The sequence below is a fragment of the Brienomyrus brachyistius genome, chromosome 21, assembly GCF_023856365.1.
Source record: "Brienomyrus brachyistius isolate T26 chromosome 21, BBRACH_0.4, whole genome shotgun sequence".
NCBI classification, from domain to species: Eukaryota; Metazoa; Chordata; class Actinopteri; order Osteoglossiformes; family Mormyridae; genus Brienomyrus; species Brienomyrus brachyistius.
Window position 1 is genome coordinate 7,207,927 of NC_064553.1, and position 16,213 is coordinate 7,224,139.

At 43.6% G+C, this 16,213-nt stretch overlaps 1 protein-coding gene across 2 annotated transcripts in view; it reads right to left on the reverse strand.

The window, feature by feature from the left end:
- Window positions 1–1,149: 1,149 nt before the first annotated feature.
- LOC125716632 (nuclear receptor subfamily 5 group A member 2-like) overlaps window positions 1,150–16,213 on the reverse strand; it is a 41,645-nt gene continuing 26,581 nt past the window's right edge. For both annotated transcript variants that reach the window (XM_048989174.1, XM_048989175.1), the window contains exon 8: window positions 1,150–3,649. In XM_048989174.1, coding sequence (XP_048845131.1) covers window positions 3,402–3,649 — 248 coding nt within the window. In that variant the 3' untranslated portion in view covers window positions 1,150–3,401. The remainder of the gene's footprint in view (window positions 3,650–16,213) is intronic.

Consider the following 16,213-nt stretch of genomic DNA (forward strand, 5'->3'; position numbering starts at 1 on the left):
CTTTTTATCCCCGGATCCCACATGTTTCCAGCAGGTACCAGAAGAGCATTGCTTTAAGAATCGTGACAATTGGTCCTTAAAGGTCATGTTTGTGGCTCATAATCACTTAACTGAACATCAGGTATCAGTTTGCGAATTTGAACAGAAATCCTTTCTCTGAAACCTGCAGGCCTACGACAGCAGGACCAGGCTTGGTCAGCCCCGCTCGTGTTGTGCAAGATGTGCGACAGAAACATTCAATAACAAAGACAACCCACACACAAGCTCATTTTTCTCACTTAATTATTTTTAAATATTTTCTTTGCAGGCAATAACCTCAGTCAGCCTATAAGGTGGCATTAGAGAGGGACGCTAAATTTGTATTGACTGTCGTTTATCGACTCCCTGGTGGATCCCATTCCTGTTTATGTGCATAAAAAGTAACAATGGCACTTTTAAGCCTTCCAATGAAGCATCCTCATACACAATAGGAGGATGTCAAGTTCGCGGTGAAGGACCGGAGGCTAGAAGCGTATCACCCTTAGAAGTGAATGGCAAAGAACCGCTCAATCAACGCATCAATTTTTTTTTTTTTAAATTAGAACTGTTACATTTGAATGTAAAACTAAAGATCAGAATATACGGAATATGCACATATCATATTAATAATCTGTAATCAGACTGTTTCTGTGTATCTGTGCATGAATATGAAAATAACAAATATCGATATTTATCATCTACTAAGTTGAAAAGAAACATATTTACTGGAGATACAGCATCATTCCCACTGCAGTGTCAAGAGACAAAATCATGGATTGGCAGCTGAGAGCTACTGGGTGTCGAGTGTTTGTGCAGAGAGTTAACAAACAACGTGGGAAACCTACAGATTGTCTCATCTCATCAAAAAAAAGGGAGAATTATTAACCCAAATCCTAGGATTAAGTGAGAAAACCAACACATTCTCAGTTTAGGATCAGAATTATTCTGCACTGAATCCAGCTGGACACGGCAGATAGTGCCTGTGTGTGGTGAGACCCTGGACTGAGGTGGCCGTTATTTCACTCTAAATAGATGAAAGAGATTCATTTAATCATTTTTGATATAATTCAAATAACGATTTGATGAGGTAAAACAACTCAGGTGAATTTGAGATACTGTATTGTCAAGATATTTTATAATAAGCTATAATCATTTTATTAACGTCAGCTGGAGGGAATTCTAACAATGTGTAGAAACACGTGCAGACATAATTGAGCTGTTCAAATAGGCACGGAACTTAAGCTAGCAGGCCAGAATTATTCAGTCGTCTTTCTGTATCACTCATTACCGAGTGAGACTTTACCAACTTATGTACAGAACTTGTGACAGCAAAGTGTTGTCCTCCTCATTAATGGTTAAATAGGCAACCTTCATTTAAATAGGAGAAAAGGTAAATGCAATAAATATGGAAGATGCAAAGTCTTTGGTATTGAAAACATACGACAGACATGGTACATCGTAAATGTAAAAATTAAGTCATCTGAAAGTTAACGTACAAAAACGATGCAACAATCTGTCACACCACTAAACTTAAATACATTTCCTTTTAAATTTACAGCCGCAAGTTCCATATATGTTTAACAAATTTTACTGTGATCATTTTAAAGATATTTTTTCTCCCTGAACTGCATTTTAACAATAGTTTTTAAACATGCTAGCAACAGTAACAAATATATTTGGCTTTAACACTCCGTACAATAACATACACAAGGCTGAAACCAACAAGCAATAAATTATCTCCATTGTTGAGCTGAACCAGTGATATACAGTAGACACCAGAAATAACATTACAAACATAAATACAGAAATTCAGATACCTAAAATAAAACCCAAGGTACAATATGTTGTAAAGATTCTATGGTCAGTGATCAAATGAATTAGTGTGAATCTAAAGGGTTAGTTTTGATTTTAGTGTCTCACGACAGGACTAAGCAGAGGTCAAAAGAATAAATGCACAAAGAAGCTGAACATAGAGATTTGTGTGAAACCACTGCTTTGCAATTCACGTCATAACAGTGCTCTCCAGTTACATCAATGGCTACACTGGGGAACGTCATACCAGAGTTCAGGTCTAGCTAAGATGACGTTACGAAATAATGCACGACCCACCACAGATGCTCAATTGAAACACCAGGAACACAACAAAACGTTTTGTACTTGTGAAATTCATACAGTGAAGGGGATGAAAGCTTGCATAAGCTGCGGTAATTTATGTAGTTTATGAATTTGTCGCAAGTTTGACAAACATTAAAATATACGCCAAGATCGTTATTTCGCCTTTTCTTTTCCAGTACAACCACAGTACAAACATACCGAGGAACATTTTTTTTGTAATTTGAAACATTACTTCAAATAGTATTTGTTTATTTGTTATTGATTCCACACCTGCGGCTAGCTAGCTAGCGTGAAAGTAAACTAAGGCAAGATTTGAAGAACTCTGTTGTGGAAAACTGCTAATACTGATATTAGTGTTGTTTTTTTAACTAGCAAATTTCTGCTCCAGGCTTTGGTCTAGCGTTGACATCTTACCTTTTTCTGCTCCTGTTTTTCTTCAGTCGAAGGACTTGGAAAAAAGAGCTAGTTCGACTTATTTACCGAGGGTGTACTTTATTTTACTCTTCATAATATATGTACAACTAAAAAGAATTTAATAATTTTTTAATACTGAAACTCCAATGTAGTTTTGGTCCATCGTTACTACTGCAGTAAACAGCTCAGGGAAGCTCACTCTCTCTTCTGAGCATAAGCTCAGAAGGTAAAGAGAAAGAAGTTGCCGCCCTTGAGAGACAATGTCTTTGTTTTTTTTGGCAATGGATTTCAACAAGTGAGTCTTTTTTAAGTGAAATCAATGTCATTATACCACCTGAGCCATGGTGACCTTGGTCTCCTGCATCCTGCGAGCAATGATGCCTTTAAAATGGACAACAGTACATGACACAACCTTCTGCAAAGCGGACAACCTTCGGAACTTCGACCATATACAGTACCAATGTTTACACTTGTGGTCAAATAAATACAAAGCTGGCCTCTCTCATGCCAAAGACCACAAAGAGCAATGTACAGCCGTCGCAAGGTTTGCTAAGTGCACAGTTCACTTGGTTTACTTGTTCCTCACTCACTGAGTTCATATCACAATAGCCAAAAAGGTTCTTCTATGTTAGTGAGGTCATGATGTTCTCAAAGTTGTTCAGGCATATTGATTTGATCCATTCATGTAATCGGCCCAACTTCCAGGTTAGCAGGAGATCCAGAGAAGAATACCTCTGGTGCTTCCACCAGATGGAAAACAGGCAACCTTCTGTGGTGAGAAGTTCTGAGCATGCTCCCAGGGCTCTTGGGGATTGGGGGGGGGGGGGGATGAGGTGGGGAATGGGGTTTTTTTTTCAGGCACGCTTGGCGTGCAGCATTTCGATGAGCAGGTTGTTGCAGGGTACGGCTCCGTTCAGATGCTTGTAGTAGAGGTACTCTTCAGCCTGAACGCTGATGGCCCTCACCTCCGGGAGCCGCAGAAGTAGCTGGCCGAACTTGTCCATGTGCTGCGGGTAGCTACACGCGGTATAGTCCAGCAGCGCTGCGTTGACCTGCTCCTGGACACTCTCCACCAGGTGGAAGTTCTCCAGGTTCTTCACGTCTGTTGGGGGGGAGGGGGGGGGGCGGGGGGCAAGGCAGAGATGCCCGTTAGCTGTTAGTGGCCAACGAGCTGTCAAACGAACCCATTCAAGGTAATCCTGAGCTGAATGCTCTTCCTTTTTGTCTGCTACAAATGGAAAAAAAGCCAGCATACACTCTTCTTCCTTAATTTCCACATATACAATGAAATTATCTTACATTACTATATATATATATATATATATATATATATATATATATATATATATATTACTCAATGTATTACTATATATATCATGTATCATGATATATATACATCATAATCCTCAACCTGTGCCCAAGCGTGTCTGTGGAAAGACTGTGTTGTCTGTGTTTGTGGAGAAAATGTTTTGATTGTGGGGAAAAAACTGAATTTTCATCAAAATATCCTCCAGAATTTGCCAGGGCGTTGACTCCTGGTATTAAATGGAAAGCCAAAGAGTATTAAATAAAAAAATTAAATAAAAAAAAAAACGTGAAAAATTCAAAAGTCACATTATGTGACCTTAAGAAAACAATGCATCCTGTACAGTAATCTGTCATTATCACTGTATAATAATTATCACTGCAATGGCATTAGCAAAACTGCCACGAGCGGCTGAAGGGGGAGATCGAGGCTGGGTGAGAAAGCATGTGAACGGACACATGGAAGACTGCCGGGTCTTTCACACTGTTCTGCTACACCCACCTATGACCCAAAGAACAATTCCAAGAGACCCAGAACGTGCTAATGAACTGGACCAATATCCCAGCTCTCACCACATCCCAGAACAATCCCCCCCCCACCACCAGCGCATTCGGAAGCAGGAGACTCTGCCAGGCCTTTCCATACATCCGTGACTACAATGCCGACGCGATGCCCAGCAGTTCTGAGCGCTGTTTCTTGTGCAGTAGTTGCCATTTAATAATATGGGTAGAGGACAGATGAGATTGAACATAGAAGATTTCGTGCAGAGGTTACGGAAAAAACAAGATCACATCTACATCCTGGATCCGATCATGCTAGCAGGACAAGGCATGAAGAAAGCCAGGAGAATGCAGATGATTACAGCTCTTGATGAATGCATCCCCATTGCAGTGGCTACCCAGAGACAGACAGGTTGTAGTACGTTAAGTAACGGTCTCTTTCCCTCCTTCTTTGCACTATTCACTCGGGGACTAATTATCAACTTTTACATGAAACAGCCTCCCAGTCAATACTCAGGGGGGTGTGGGTAGATAGTGGTGGGGGCTGGGGGTTGGGGGAGTGGTTGCAATTCTTCCTCGACACTCCACTGCAAGCCCTCAGGTCTTTTGGGGTATATTGTTCATTTGAGCTGCAATCACGGCGCGCAAGTCTGCAAGTCACGTCAGAATCGATATCTATATGGCTTCTTCCGCTTTAATTAGACACAACAAATACTTCTAAATCGCGCCCACCCCCCCCCTCTTGGAAGGCCCACTTGTCTCCTCCTCCGCCCTTTCTTCCGCCCCCCTCCCCGCGTTTTCCTTTGGAAGCATCGTTTTATAATTTAGACGTCGACGTCGCATTCACGCCTAGTACGCTTTGTAAACGCATCAATAAATAAATGCGCGGTGAGCCCAAGGGGTCCTGCAGGTGCCGCGAGGTTTTACCTTCTTAGCTGGGGATAGACATTTGCAGCAGATTAATAAAACATGCGATAAATCAATAAATGTATGAATGAGCGGATAAATAAATCAGCAAATGGCCCGATCTATTCATTACATCAATTTGAAAACATGGTTCTGCAGCTCTGCTGATATTATTCATAATACGTTGGCACTAAATGCAAAGACACATGCAGGATTTTATAGTGTTGTCATTATTTAAAGACTGGAATTTGGATTCCACAGCACATAATGCGATATATCACCAGACATAAAAATAAACTGCTCTACGCAGAGCCCATCCATTAAAGGAGCCAGGATGTTAAACGACAGACTGAATGAAATGATACATGTGTCAGGCTGTAGGTTTGGCAAGCAAACACAAGCTGTTAAAGATTACCGGAGGTATTTAAAGAAGGTAAGTGTTTGTGAACAGAGGTGAGTAGGAGCACCCAGAAAGCTACTAAAGCTAGTGGAGAACTTTATGACACGCTGTAATCACCTGGGCTGCGGAATTTTCTTTTTCTTCTCGTGGCCATCAGGTGCAATTGGCTGGAAAGGGCTCATCTGAATTTTTGATTGGCCTATTGTCTCATTGTCCCATTATACTGCACCCATAAAACCAGAGGAGCCAAGGTTTTAAAAACTGGGGAATGATGCAATCCCAGCACCTCTGTTGACAAACAGAACGTTTAGGGGCCAACGTCCATGAGATCACTGCCCCCAACATTACCAGCACTGACCCAGGGTGTGTGTGTGTTTGTGTGTGTGGGGGGGGCAGGGGGGTAACGAAACCCACTGGAATGTCAGCCTGAGTGAATCACCAGGTGAGTAAAATGTCCGACCGTGGAAAACAAAAAAACAAAGCCGCCCTAATACAGACGGGCCGTGTTTTACAACCCACGCTTATCAGTCCCTGGTGTTTACTCAGCGCTTCTTCGCTTACATCGACCGGGTTGCCATTTTAAGGGCTGTTTATGTGGTTAACGAGCCGCAATGAGGAGCTCCACAAGATCCATGTTAACTTCAAAGTGGTCTTTTTTTATTAACACTTCACCGACAACCTTCATTTGTCTGGGAACTGAAGGATGTGTACGGGACCTCCCGTTTCGCATCCGAGATTTATGCTAGAAACGATTTATGAATTAGTGCCGTCTTCCCTCAAGCCGTCTACCTAACAGCTTGTACCATCCCCCCAGTAGTTTCCCACTGAATCCGCATTTTCACGCATTAAACGAAAAGGAGATTGCAGTCAGGTGCTTATTATAGTTCAATGCCCTCTTCAGATAAATAAACTAGAGGACACATGTTTGTTATGGATCCGGATGGGTTTGCAGGGCGCGGCATGATACTGGAATGGTGGGCGACCCACCAGACAGACAGAACACTTACAAAAATCAAAAGGACCACGAGGGGTCAAAAACAACAGGGGATAAATAAAGACTAAATTTACAAAAGTTTCAAGACAGGCAGACTACAAATAGAATATTCAAAACCATGCTAACATCCAACTATCACAAACAGCGAACCACTCGGGACTAAAAACTCAGGCAGGAACTTAAATACAAAAACTGAACGGGGTAATGACAAGCAGGAGTGAGACAGACAATTAACCAATCGGGGAGGGTGCAGGACAACGAGCAAATCAGGAAAACACACAAGGGCAGGCAACAGGTGAAGCTAATAGACTAAAACATGAAACTCAAACTAGAAACAGAATCTAACGATGGGGAAAACTGACAGGTAAAAAACACAATCAAGGGCAAAAAACCAAAATCAAATACAAATGAAAACACAGGGACTAATAAACTGATACAATTTAAACACAATGGAACAAAATCGACAAAAACAGAGGATGTGGGATTCGAACATAAGACAGAGGGGATCACACACAGCCACATGCTCAATGCGTTGAGGCATATGACCAACAGGGAACAAGGGGAAAACAAATACTGACAATACGAGGGACGGGATGACCAGCAACGTTTGCTGGCCAAACGGGGAAGGGACACAGAGCGGAACGACAGGAGCTGACCCTGACAATGTTGAAGTGGTTGACTGCGTGTGAAGTTCATTGAGAGCCATTGTGGGGTCTTGCCACGGCCATGATGGATTTCATTCGTTTGGGAAAGTTTGGGTATTTTGTATTCCTGTCTCTCAAATTTAGAATAATGCATCTGTAAGAGGCTTTGTGAGACTAAGTAGCTAATCCAGCCCGAGACAATGGTTGACAACACGGATGCCTGGTTGCTAATGAGACTTAGGTCGGGCATGGTGCTTCACGGGGAGGGTGGTGGGGGGGCGCTGGGGGTCTCACAGTGTTTCTCTGCGGCATGTAATTCTACTGATGGAGCATTAAAGTCCGATTTGCTTACCTGGCTGATGCGTAACCGGCGGGTAGAAATTCCCGGCCAATGTGGCGGAGGACGGTAGACCAACGAATTCAAGCGGGGATACATTAAGTCAAATTTAAGCTCTGGTTGTTGTGCTAAGCAGGTAGTAGGAATAAGCCTGGATGCCTGAGGACAAGTCCACTCATTCAACAGCTCAAAAGAGGGGGGGGGGGGGGGGGGGGCTCGGTCTGATAAAATTAACAAGGGAAACTTACACAAAGCCTTCTCGTTACAGATGCTAGCTGAGAGGCACTCTACTTCTTGTGGGGGGGAAATACATTTACATGTATTTATTCTTTGCTGGTGGATGCATGCCGCTGTTATTAAGGACCAGGAGTCGTGGACTGAGAATTTTATTATCTGGAACAACTACAAATCGCCTCAACGTAACGCGCAACCACATCCTTTCCTGCTTGCTGTTTTCATGGCTCTGCAAACATTTATTATCGATATTTCTTTGCTTATTGCACCGAATTCCTTGCATTGCAGTCGCTTGTTAACTGAGAATCGGCGTACATGTGATATATATTTGAGAAATACTCACATGTGCGCACGCATTCATTCTCACTTCATTCTTTCAATGACTTTAACATACACTACTGGGCTTTTCTACTCGACATGGAAAACGCTCTCAGGCAGTCTGGAATTTGTCCAGTTTGTGTTGAAGTTCTTTTTCCTTGGTTGGGTCTTGCAGGACTGTCATCACCAGCGTTTAACGGCAGTTGTAAATTAACGATGCGCGACAGCGAGGTGAGCAATGCATGAATCTATGGACTGGTCTGAAAACAAATTATATCAAGGAGATCTGGCAAAAAAAAAAACGGTAAAAAAAGACATTAAAAGGTGGCCAACACTTTACCACACAATCCGTGGCTATAGTCCAGAAATCCGTGTCTTGAACAGATACAAATATGCCTGAGTGCGTCAAACTCGGCAAGTTTGGCCCCCTCCCCTTGTAAAGCTGCCAAGCGTCAGAGAAACATTTCATTAACCTTCTCAAAAGCCCTACAAGGCCGTGAGAGGTGCTTCTCAGCAACAACGAGCAGCCAACAACGTCTCACAAAACTGGAGCGGCTGTTTTTCCTGGAAGACACGCGTACGATGTAATATCTAAGCACAGAGGACTTCTGTGAGCATGCAAGCATTAATTAACAATACACTAAATATCCTCATAAAAGCAAACGAGTTATTTGTCCGGAAAAAAAGACACATTTTATTAATAATGCATGTTCAAACATTTCTGTCCGCGTGTTGCAGACAACGACTGAAGTTTAATGACGGTATGTGTTTCAGGTAGCCGGTGAGTGCTGTAAAGGTGAGACCAGGTTTATTTTTAAGACAGAGGAATAGGGGAGAACAAATGACAATCACCAACCCCCCCCCAAGCCCCCCCAAATTGCCTGAGAGCAATTCTGGTTTGCATTCAGCAGGATTTTTTTCTCCCGTCTCTTCATGGGTTTGAGTGCGGAGGGCATGTCGAGGGTCTTGTTTATGATAAAGTGACAGAAAATCATTCGGGGGTCAAACATGCCCTCTCCCTGTAAGCTGCAGGACCCCCATCCTCGGCAAGCGCTCACACATAATGAGGTCATTAAAGCCATGCTGCAGTCAATATATTTTTTCTTTTTCTCTCTCCTCTCCTTTTTTTTGAACAAATTTAAATTAATAATTCAGGAGAGTGCCTAGGGATGTATATTTTATGTGTGAATGACAGTTAATCCATAGTGTAATTTCTCCCCCCCCCCCCCCCCCCCCATTCTACAGCACATTGGTTGGGGTTCTTTATTTTTCGCGTTATTCTTCCACGCCTGACGATGTGTGGAGCCGGACTGGGGAGGACGCCGAGGACATTTGCATTTTTGCCCTTAGACCATGTGACATGAACCACTGTAATTCTGATTTTCATTCTTGAGTTTAACCCGTGGCCCCTCCCACCCTGGGAGGTGTGAGACCCTGTTTACGCTGCCAGTAAGTTACTCTATTAGCATGTGCTACAAAAGCCGTAGGAAACATGCACGCAATTTTATTTGGGTTTCGTTATTTTGCCATCCCCGCGTTTGTCATCGAATTGTTGCTAAATCACCTTCATTTGCAATTAGCTGCTCCTGACTTGAACAAACAAGTTTCAATTGAGTAAATAATTCATATCATCACCAAGCACCGATCTGTTTTACGTAAGTCCAAGGTAGAGGCAGATCGCCAGCGACTATGCGGACACTGCTCCGGTTACCTCACCCAGGGAGGCGGGTCAGCGAAACTAAACTCTAGGTGGCCGTCCCAAGCAAGACATTTCCGCGTCTCGTGGTGTGGGAACGATGACCGTTTCTGCATGTGCCGCTGCTGCTGATTCTAGGACAATGACATCCATGAGGCTGGGCCACATTCCAATGGTGATGGGTGGCAGTAACTGGAAAATCACCAGACCCCAGCTCAGCACTGCCTGCACAATCAACTGAAAATGCAGTACAGTGTAAATTGGGTTTATGTGCTGAAATGGTGACCCTGGACAGCTAGTATTGAAGATAGATGGATGTACAAATATATGTGTAGTCTGTCTGTCTGTCTGTCTGTCTGGTTGTTTATCTATGCCACAGATACCCCCAGCATGCATTTCTGTTTTATGTTAAGTACTACATAACGGTAATTTTCTAATTTTCTGTACTACATAATGGTAATACTTTGATACTGAAAATAAATAAATTTTGTAAAATAATTTCAATGTCATTCAACTGCTACCCTACACACTAATCTAAAGGTTTTAATTCAAATACTGTGTAAACGTACACAGGAATTCACCCAAGGACACTGTAGCTGAATTGTAGCATGATTGGTAAGATTTTGGGGCCATACATATATTTGGGACACTGAGTAGGCTGGAAACAATGCAGGCACCCCCTGACCCCTTGCTGCTGTTGCTGTGGCTTGCAGGTTTGGGTTACGGTAACTCAAGACAATGAGTGATGACACATATTTCCAACGGACGGCCATCTTGGCATGAGCGAGTGCCACTGCCTTAAATAATCTTTGCTTGTTCCTATAGTGTGGGGAGACAAATGGGGAATGGAAGGCAAAGGCCAGCACACCTGTTGGCCCGTTAGTGAGTGACCAGTTAAAGGCGCTCTCCGATTACAACAGGCTTTTCTCGGCCTGCATTGCGTGATTACGCTAAGCGGGGGACCTGGTCAGATGATCCTAGTGAGCAACATCGACAGAAGTGTCCGTTGGGGATTTGACCATACTATTCTGTGCCCTATAAGGGACGGTCAGGGAAACACAAAGAGTTGGCTACCATAGTCGTTTCACAATGAGAAACATTAAACCATCTGCATTCCTAGCTTGCAATGCCCCAAGGCAAGGACTGACCATTGGTGAATTCGAGGCGACGTGTCCTCTTCTGTTTTACCCAGAGTATTCAGGGAGATGAGTGGTTTTATGTGACTTTGACACACAGGCTTCTGGCATGGCTGCTTGGTCTATTTTCTCTTGTGCAACTGGGACAGCTTTATAGGCGGCCACCGTTCAGGAATTCGTCTGCCGGATCGATAGAGAAATGGCAGGGCTTTTATGGGTTGTGCAAGCCCTTATCTGTGTTTGCGTGCAATGTTTGAATAAGCAAGGTGGCGGACTGATCAATGGAAATACCGGCAACTGCTATTCCTTTTTCCCAAGGGCATAGGTTTCGTCCCAGCATTGGTAGGGAACAAATCAGCCCCAAATCTCCCACCCCCCATAAACACACACGGTACTCGCACAATATTGGTAGAGACGTGTCCCTACTGTCCATACCCAAAGCTACACCCTTGCCCTCCCCCTACTGATCTCCCAAATGTGGGAAGCAGAGACGCGGGCGTGGAGATCTGGTTTCTGAGTGCTCTGATTAAGGCATGATACCACGCATCAGAGGAGAGACCACACTCTGTGACAGATGACACCGGACTCCGAGACATGAAACCACACTCCCAGAGAAATGACACTATAGATGACTCTCTACACTCCCTGTTGATTCAATTAATCACGCCGTTAAAGCCAAGTCGTTTTGGAACGACACGGAGATGCTTCCTTTCGGCAAACATTCAGACATGCAAAACACCTTAAAAATCCCTCGAGCACCTTGCGACATCATTACACCTTAGACTCGGAAGTTCAGCAGAAGTTTACAGGCATCCTGGGCTCATGTACTGAATAGCTAAAAATTCAGGGCCCCCCCAATGAAATGTCCCCCGCGATACATTTTAAGTGTACAAGAGCCCCTGTACAGTCCTTGGTCTCCTGAAGCTGCCAGGGTATCCAAGCCCCTATGGCGTCCCCGCATGTATTACATCAGTTACAATTTATTTTGAACACATACAACCAGAGGTGAACAGTCCATGTCCAGAAAGTAAAAATCCAGGCCAAGATTTTGTTTCAACCAACCAGTTGAGTTACTCTGTGACTGCGACTGTTTATGCTCAACAGGTTGGTTGAAACAAAATCTTGGTCTGGATTTTTACTTTTTGGACCTAAATTTTACACCTCGGCATCCAACTCATAGATGCTGTCATTAATTTTACTTACGTTATTCAGTACACTAATGAGAACTGCTTATATCTGTTTTTTTCCATCCTATGTGTTAAACAGAGATATATTTGCAAAAGAACTGGGCTGTTTCTCAGTACCAAAAAAGCAAAGATTGTGCTTGTGTTGTTGGCGAGAGTGGTCTTGCTGCTTTGCCTCCCAAGAACGAATTTGGGACACAATGAATCCTGGGATTGTTCTTGTTAGCGTGGATGCAGGATAAGGACGACATCTAGGATTTTTTTTATCATTCTCCTCTTGAGTATTAGAACTGTACTTCGGCTTTGGAAGATGATGTCAAACGGGTACATCGGAATATAAAAACAGTCAAATACGCATACTGATACACCCATATACAAATGCATAAGGCTTATTTGATTGCGTGACTTATTTTTAATGTCTAAGTGTCTCTTAGTGGTCACTTGGCATATCAGGGACACATTAATCCCGGCCTTCGACACATAAGTGGCTGGTTGTTGGCAGGATGAGTGTGGAAATAAAAGCCAAGCATTGATTTCCTGTAGTTGCTCATAACTATTATTGTTGATCCATAAGCCCAACGTAAAGCCTGAATCCTAATAGGAGACAGAGGAAGAAAGCCCATGCGATGCAACTGGAAATAAATCAGGGGACCGATGTCACATGTAACCGAGAGAGCTCCTCTGCGTACTGAATGCTGTGTAACAGACCTGCAGTAGAGATCCAGGACATCAGCACCAACATCCTTGCCAAACTAAATGTGCTGTCCTTCCAGTCACCTGATGCAAATGCCATAGCACTTCTTAGAAGCTCTAGCTACAGACCACTGCTCGTTCAGAGCTTTGATTATGGAGAGCAGCGTGAAACAGTCCGCACGATAATTAATAATTAAAGTGAAATTCATGCATTACCGAAGGATCAGAACAGAGACAACAAAACACAAAAGATACTACAGTATGTCAGCAATAAACACGGGTATTCTACATGTCAGCAAAATGGCAAACTTTCGAAAGAATTTATATTAAAACTTAAGATAAAAACTGACAATAAAATCTGATGCCTGGTAGTACAAAAGGCACATAGAAGATTGAAACCACACAAAACTTAAGAATAGTACTTGATTATTGTGCTGATTGATCTTAGTTTACATCAAGGCCCACTGAGACTGAACCCACAGTCTCTTGGCCAGAAGTCAAACTTGGAGCCTCTTACTTGTGTCTAAAACAACAGCAAAAATAGCAATCAATGAATCACTGTAAGAATGTTCTTTTTTGGGGGGAAATGCTGCTATGGATGCATAAATACAAAGAAATTGGAGTTTGTTTTGAATATGCAGAAGAAATTCCACAGGGATTGAAGTCAAAGGTAACATGCAGAGTTCCTTTTTAATCAGAACAGCCTGGAGATCTGGATATTTTAAAGGCTGATGCAGAGTGAAAGCCATTGAGGCTCTTGTTAAATCAAAGGTTTTCTGAACACTTAGTATGAAGGTCTTCAAACTGCTTCGGATTTTGGTCAACTGAAAACAATCTTCATGAACGAACCGATCGCAATTCTCTCTGCATTTTTCCTTCTATGGAAGATATTCGAACTTAATATCATAATCTGTATTGTCTATATCTTATGTGTCATACTAAGTTTCACAGTAAGGAGTGAGTAGAAATATTTTTAAACAGATAAACTCAGTCATTTGTGCTTCGAATATCACATCAAACCAGAAACCAAACACAAGATGCATGGGAGCTGCTTTTCTACAATGGATGAGTTGTGACTCTCGGAAGAAATTAAATGAAATGTTAGCTACGTTTTCACAATTCTGTCTCCAAGAAGTTTGCATCCCAAGGACAGTTAAGAGATTCTATTCATAGATCTATCTGAAAAAAATACATTTAAATGTATTTCTTTCCTGAGCTTTGTGTCCTGTAACAAACAGAGAAGACAAGAAGCCCGTTACTCTATCCTGTTCCTCACATATACTCTTTCCTATGCTTTGGGTGCTGCTATTTGTGTTGTCATGCTGCCCTTTGGTTGGTCCTATGCCTCAGTGTCCAGCTGTGGTTCACACCTACTGATTGACCTGAGCTCCACTCGCTATAAAAACCTGGCCCTAGTACCTTGCGTTTAATTAAAACACAATTGTGGTTGTACATACCATTGTTTGCCCTGGCACATCATTGGACCAACAAACATGGAACGGTCAGAATGTCTACACTGCTGAATGATCCCCCAGAAATTAATATCTGATCCTTTGCTGTAACCTTGGCTACAAGCCAACAGCCAAGCCTGGGTGGGGGTAGCCAAACTGAGCAGAACTACAGCTTTAATCAAACTTCCTCTCAGACATAAAATATGTGACAAGGAACTCACATACAGCGCCCTCCATTGATGCAAGTGGGTGAAGCGTGGGACCCTATTATTTACCACAGTCCCTCCCCCTCTGCTTCTCCTTCATGGGGAGCATTTAAGAGACAGGCCTGGATTTCTTTCTCCAATGCGCGTCTGACAAGCAGTGACAGCCCCACTTGACGGACAATTGGAAACGACGGGAGCCGACCTCAGGTCCCGGGTCGACGAGAGTTCCTGAAGCGGGGCCTTCCCACCGCATCTGGCAAACACACTACGCACTGTGCACACGCAAGGAGACGGACACGCACACGCACTCACACGTATGTGACTGGCGGGCCTCCCCTACGAGGAGGAAACGCCGACGCCCCCGCCTGACCATGTGACCACCTCGGCCCCCCCCATTAACGATGCCGGTTAAACGTCACTGCTTTCAAACTCCCTGCCATAGCTAAAGACACTATCCAGACTCCGGCAGCCAACGCCTGGAATATCACACCCAGGCTGCGTGTTTAATTGGCTGCGCCACTCAACAGTCTCCACCCCTCTCCTTTTTGCCAATTGCCCCAATCATTCAATATTAGACAATAAGGAATCTCAGGCCCGGACACATAGAGGGACATCAAGTAAAAAGTCTGTGTAGGAGATAAGTAAGACATCCCAGAGAAGTGGGGAGATTTGGCAGGATGAAGAAATTATAAGTTTCGCCCGATACACCACAACTCATTGGGGCGCGAGTGCACATTCTTATGAGTAATGGAGGCTGCGGTCAGTCCATTTCCACCTGGTCTTGGCCAGAACAGAACTTTCACCTCAAACTGACTTCATGCCCAGAGTCTTTGGCATTGCAGGCAGAAAAGCCAGCAAGCAGAAAGGCTATGGTCTGCAGAAGAACGGAAACTGTTGCTGGAGGAGCCTGTGGTGGGGGTGGCTACGGGTTGTGCGGGTTTGTCTGTGAAACACCCCCCCACCCCCAAAATACTGCGTATGCATCGGACGTGGCTAGTGCTCCCGTGCCTCATTTCGTCGGCTCGCTTCTAATTGGCCCCGTGTTTAGGCCAGCGACCGGAGCGGTATGTGAGGGGTTGCGTTAATCAGCATGGTTGCCGGTCTTTGACTCTGCCCCCTCCTCTGCTGCAGGCTATACACACCCCTCAGGTGAGACGTTAATTATGCATGATGTTTCTGTAAATAAATAAAAAAAATTTGAAGGGCCTGAAAAATAAAGGAACCCATCAGGAACCTTAATGCCACAAGGCGAGCAACTGATTAAGCTACGATGCTCCCACGGCTACGATGGAGACAAAGTATCTCCCGCTCAAAGGTGATGGGTACACATCTGGGGATGGTAGGGCGGTTTTGTAAAGGTTACATGTTCCTGCAAACCTGGCAAACGCTGGCCGACTATGGGACTGGCTCCATCACTCAAAATAAATTAGACGCAGCAGTGGTTATGTAACGGTAAACAATGCACCTCTGACATCCCGTTGGGGGTTTTCTGTCGAAATACGCATTTTTTTTTCACGTAAAGAACAGGGAAGCTCAATTTTTGGCATGAGACTCAAATAACAAACTACACGGCACATGGTGATCATCCTATATTGATTGTTCGAAATGCATATGGATAATCATCATTAACATTTCTGGTATAATTTTGCGAACGTTGACAC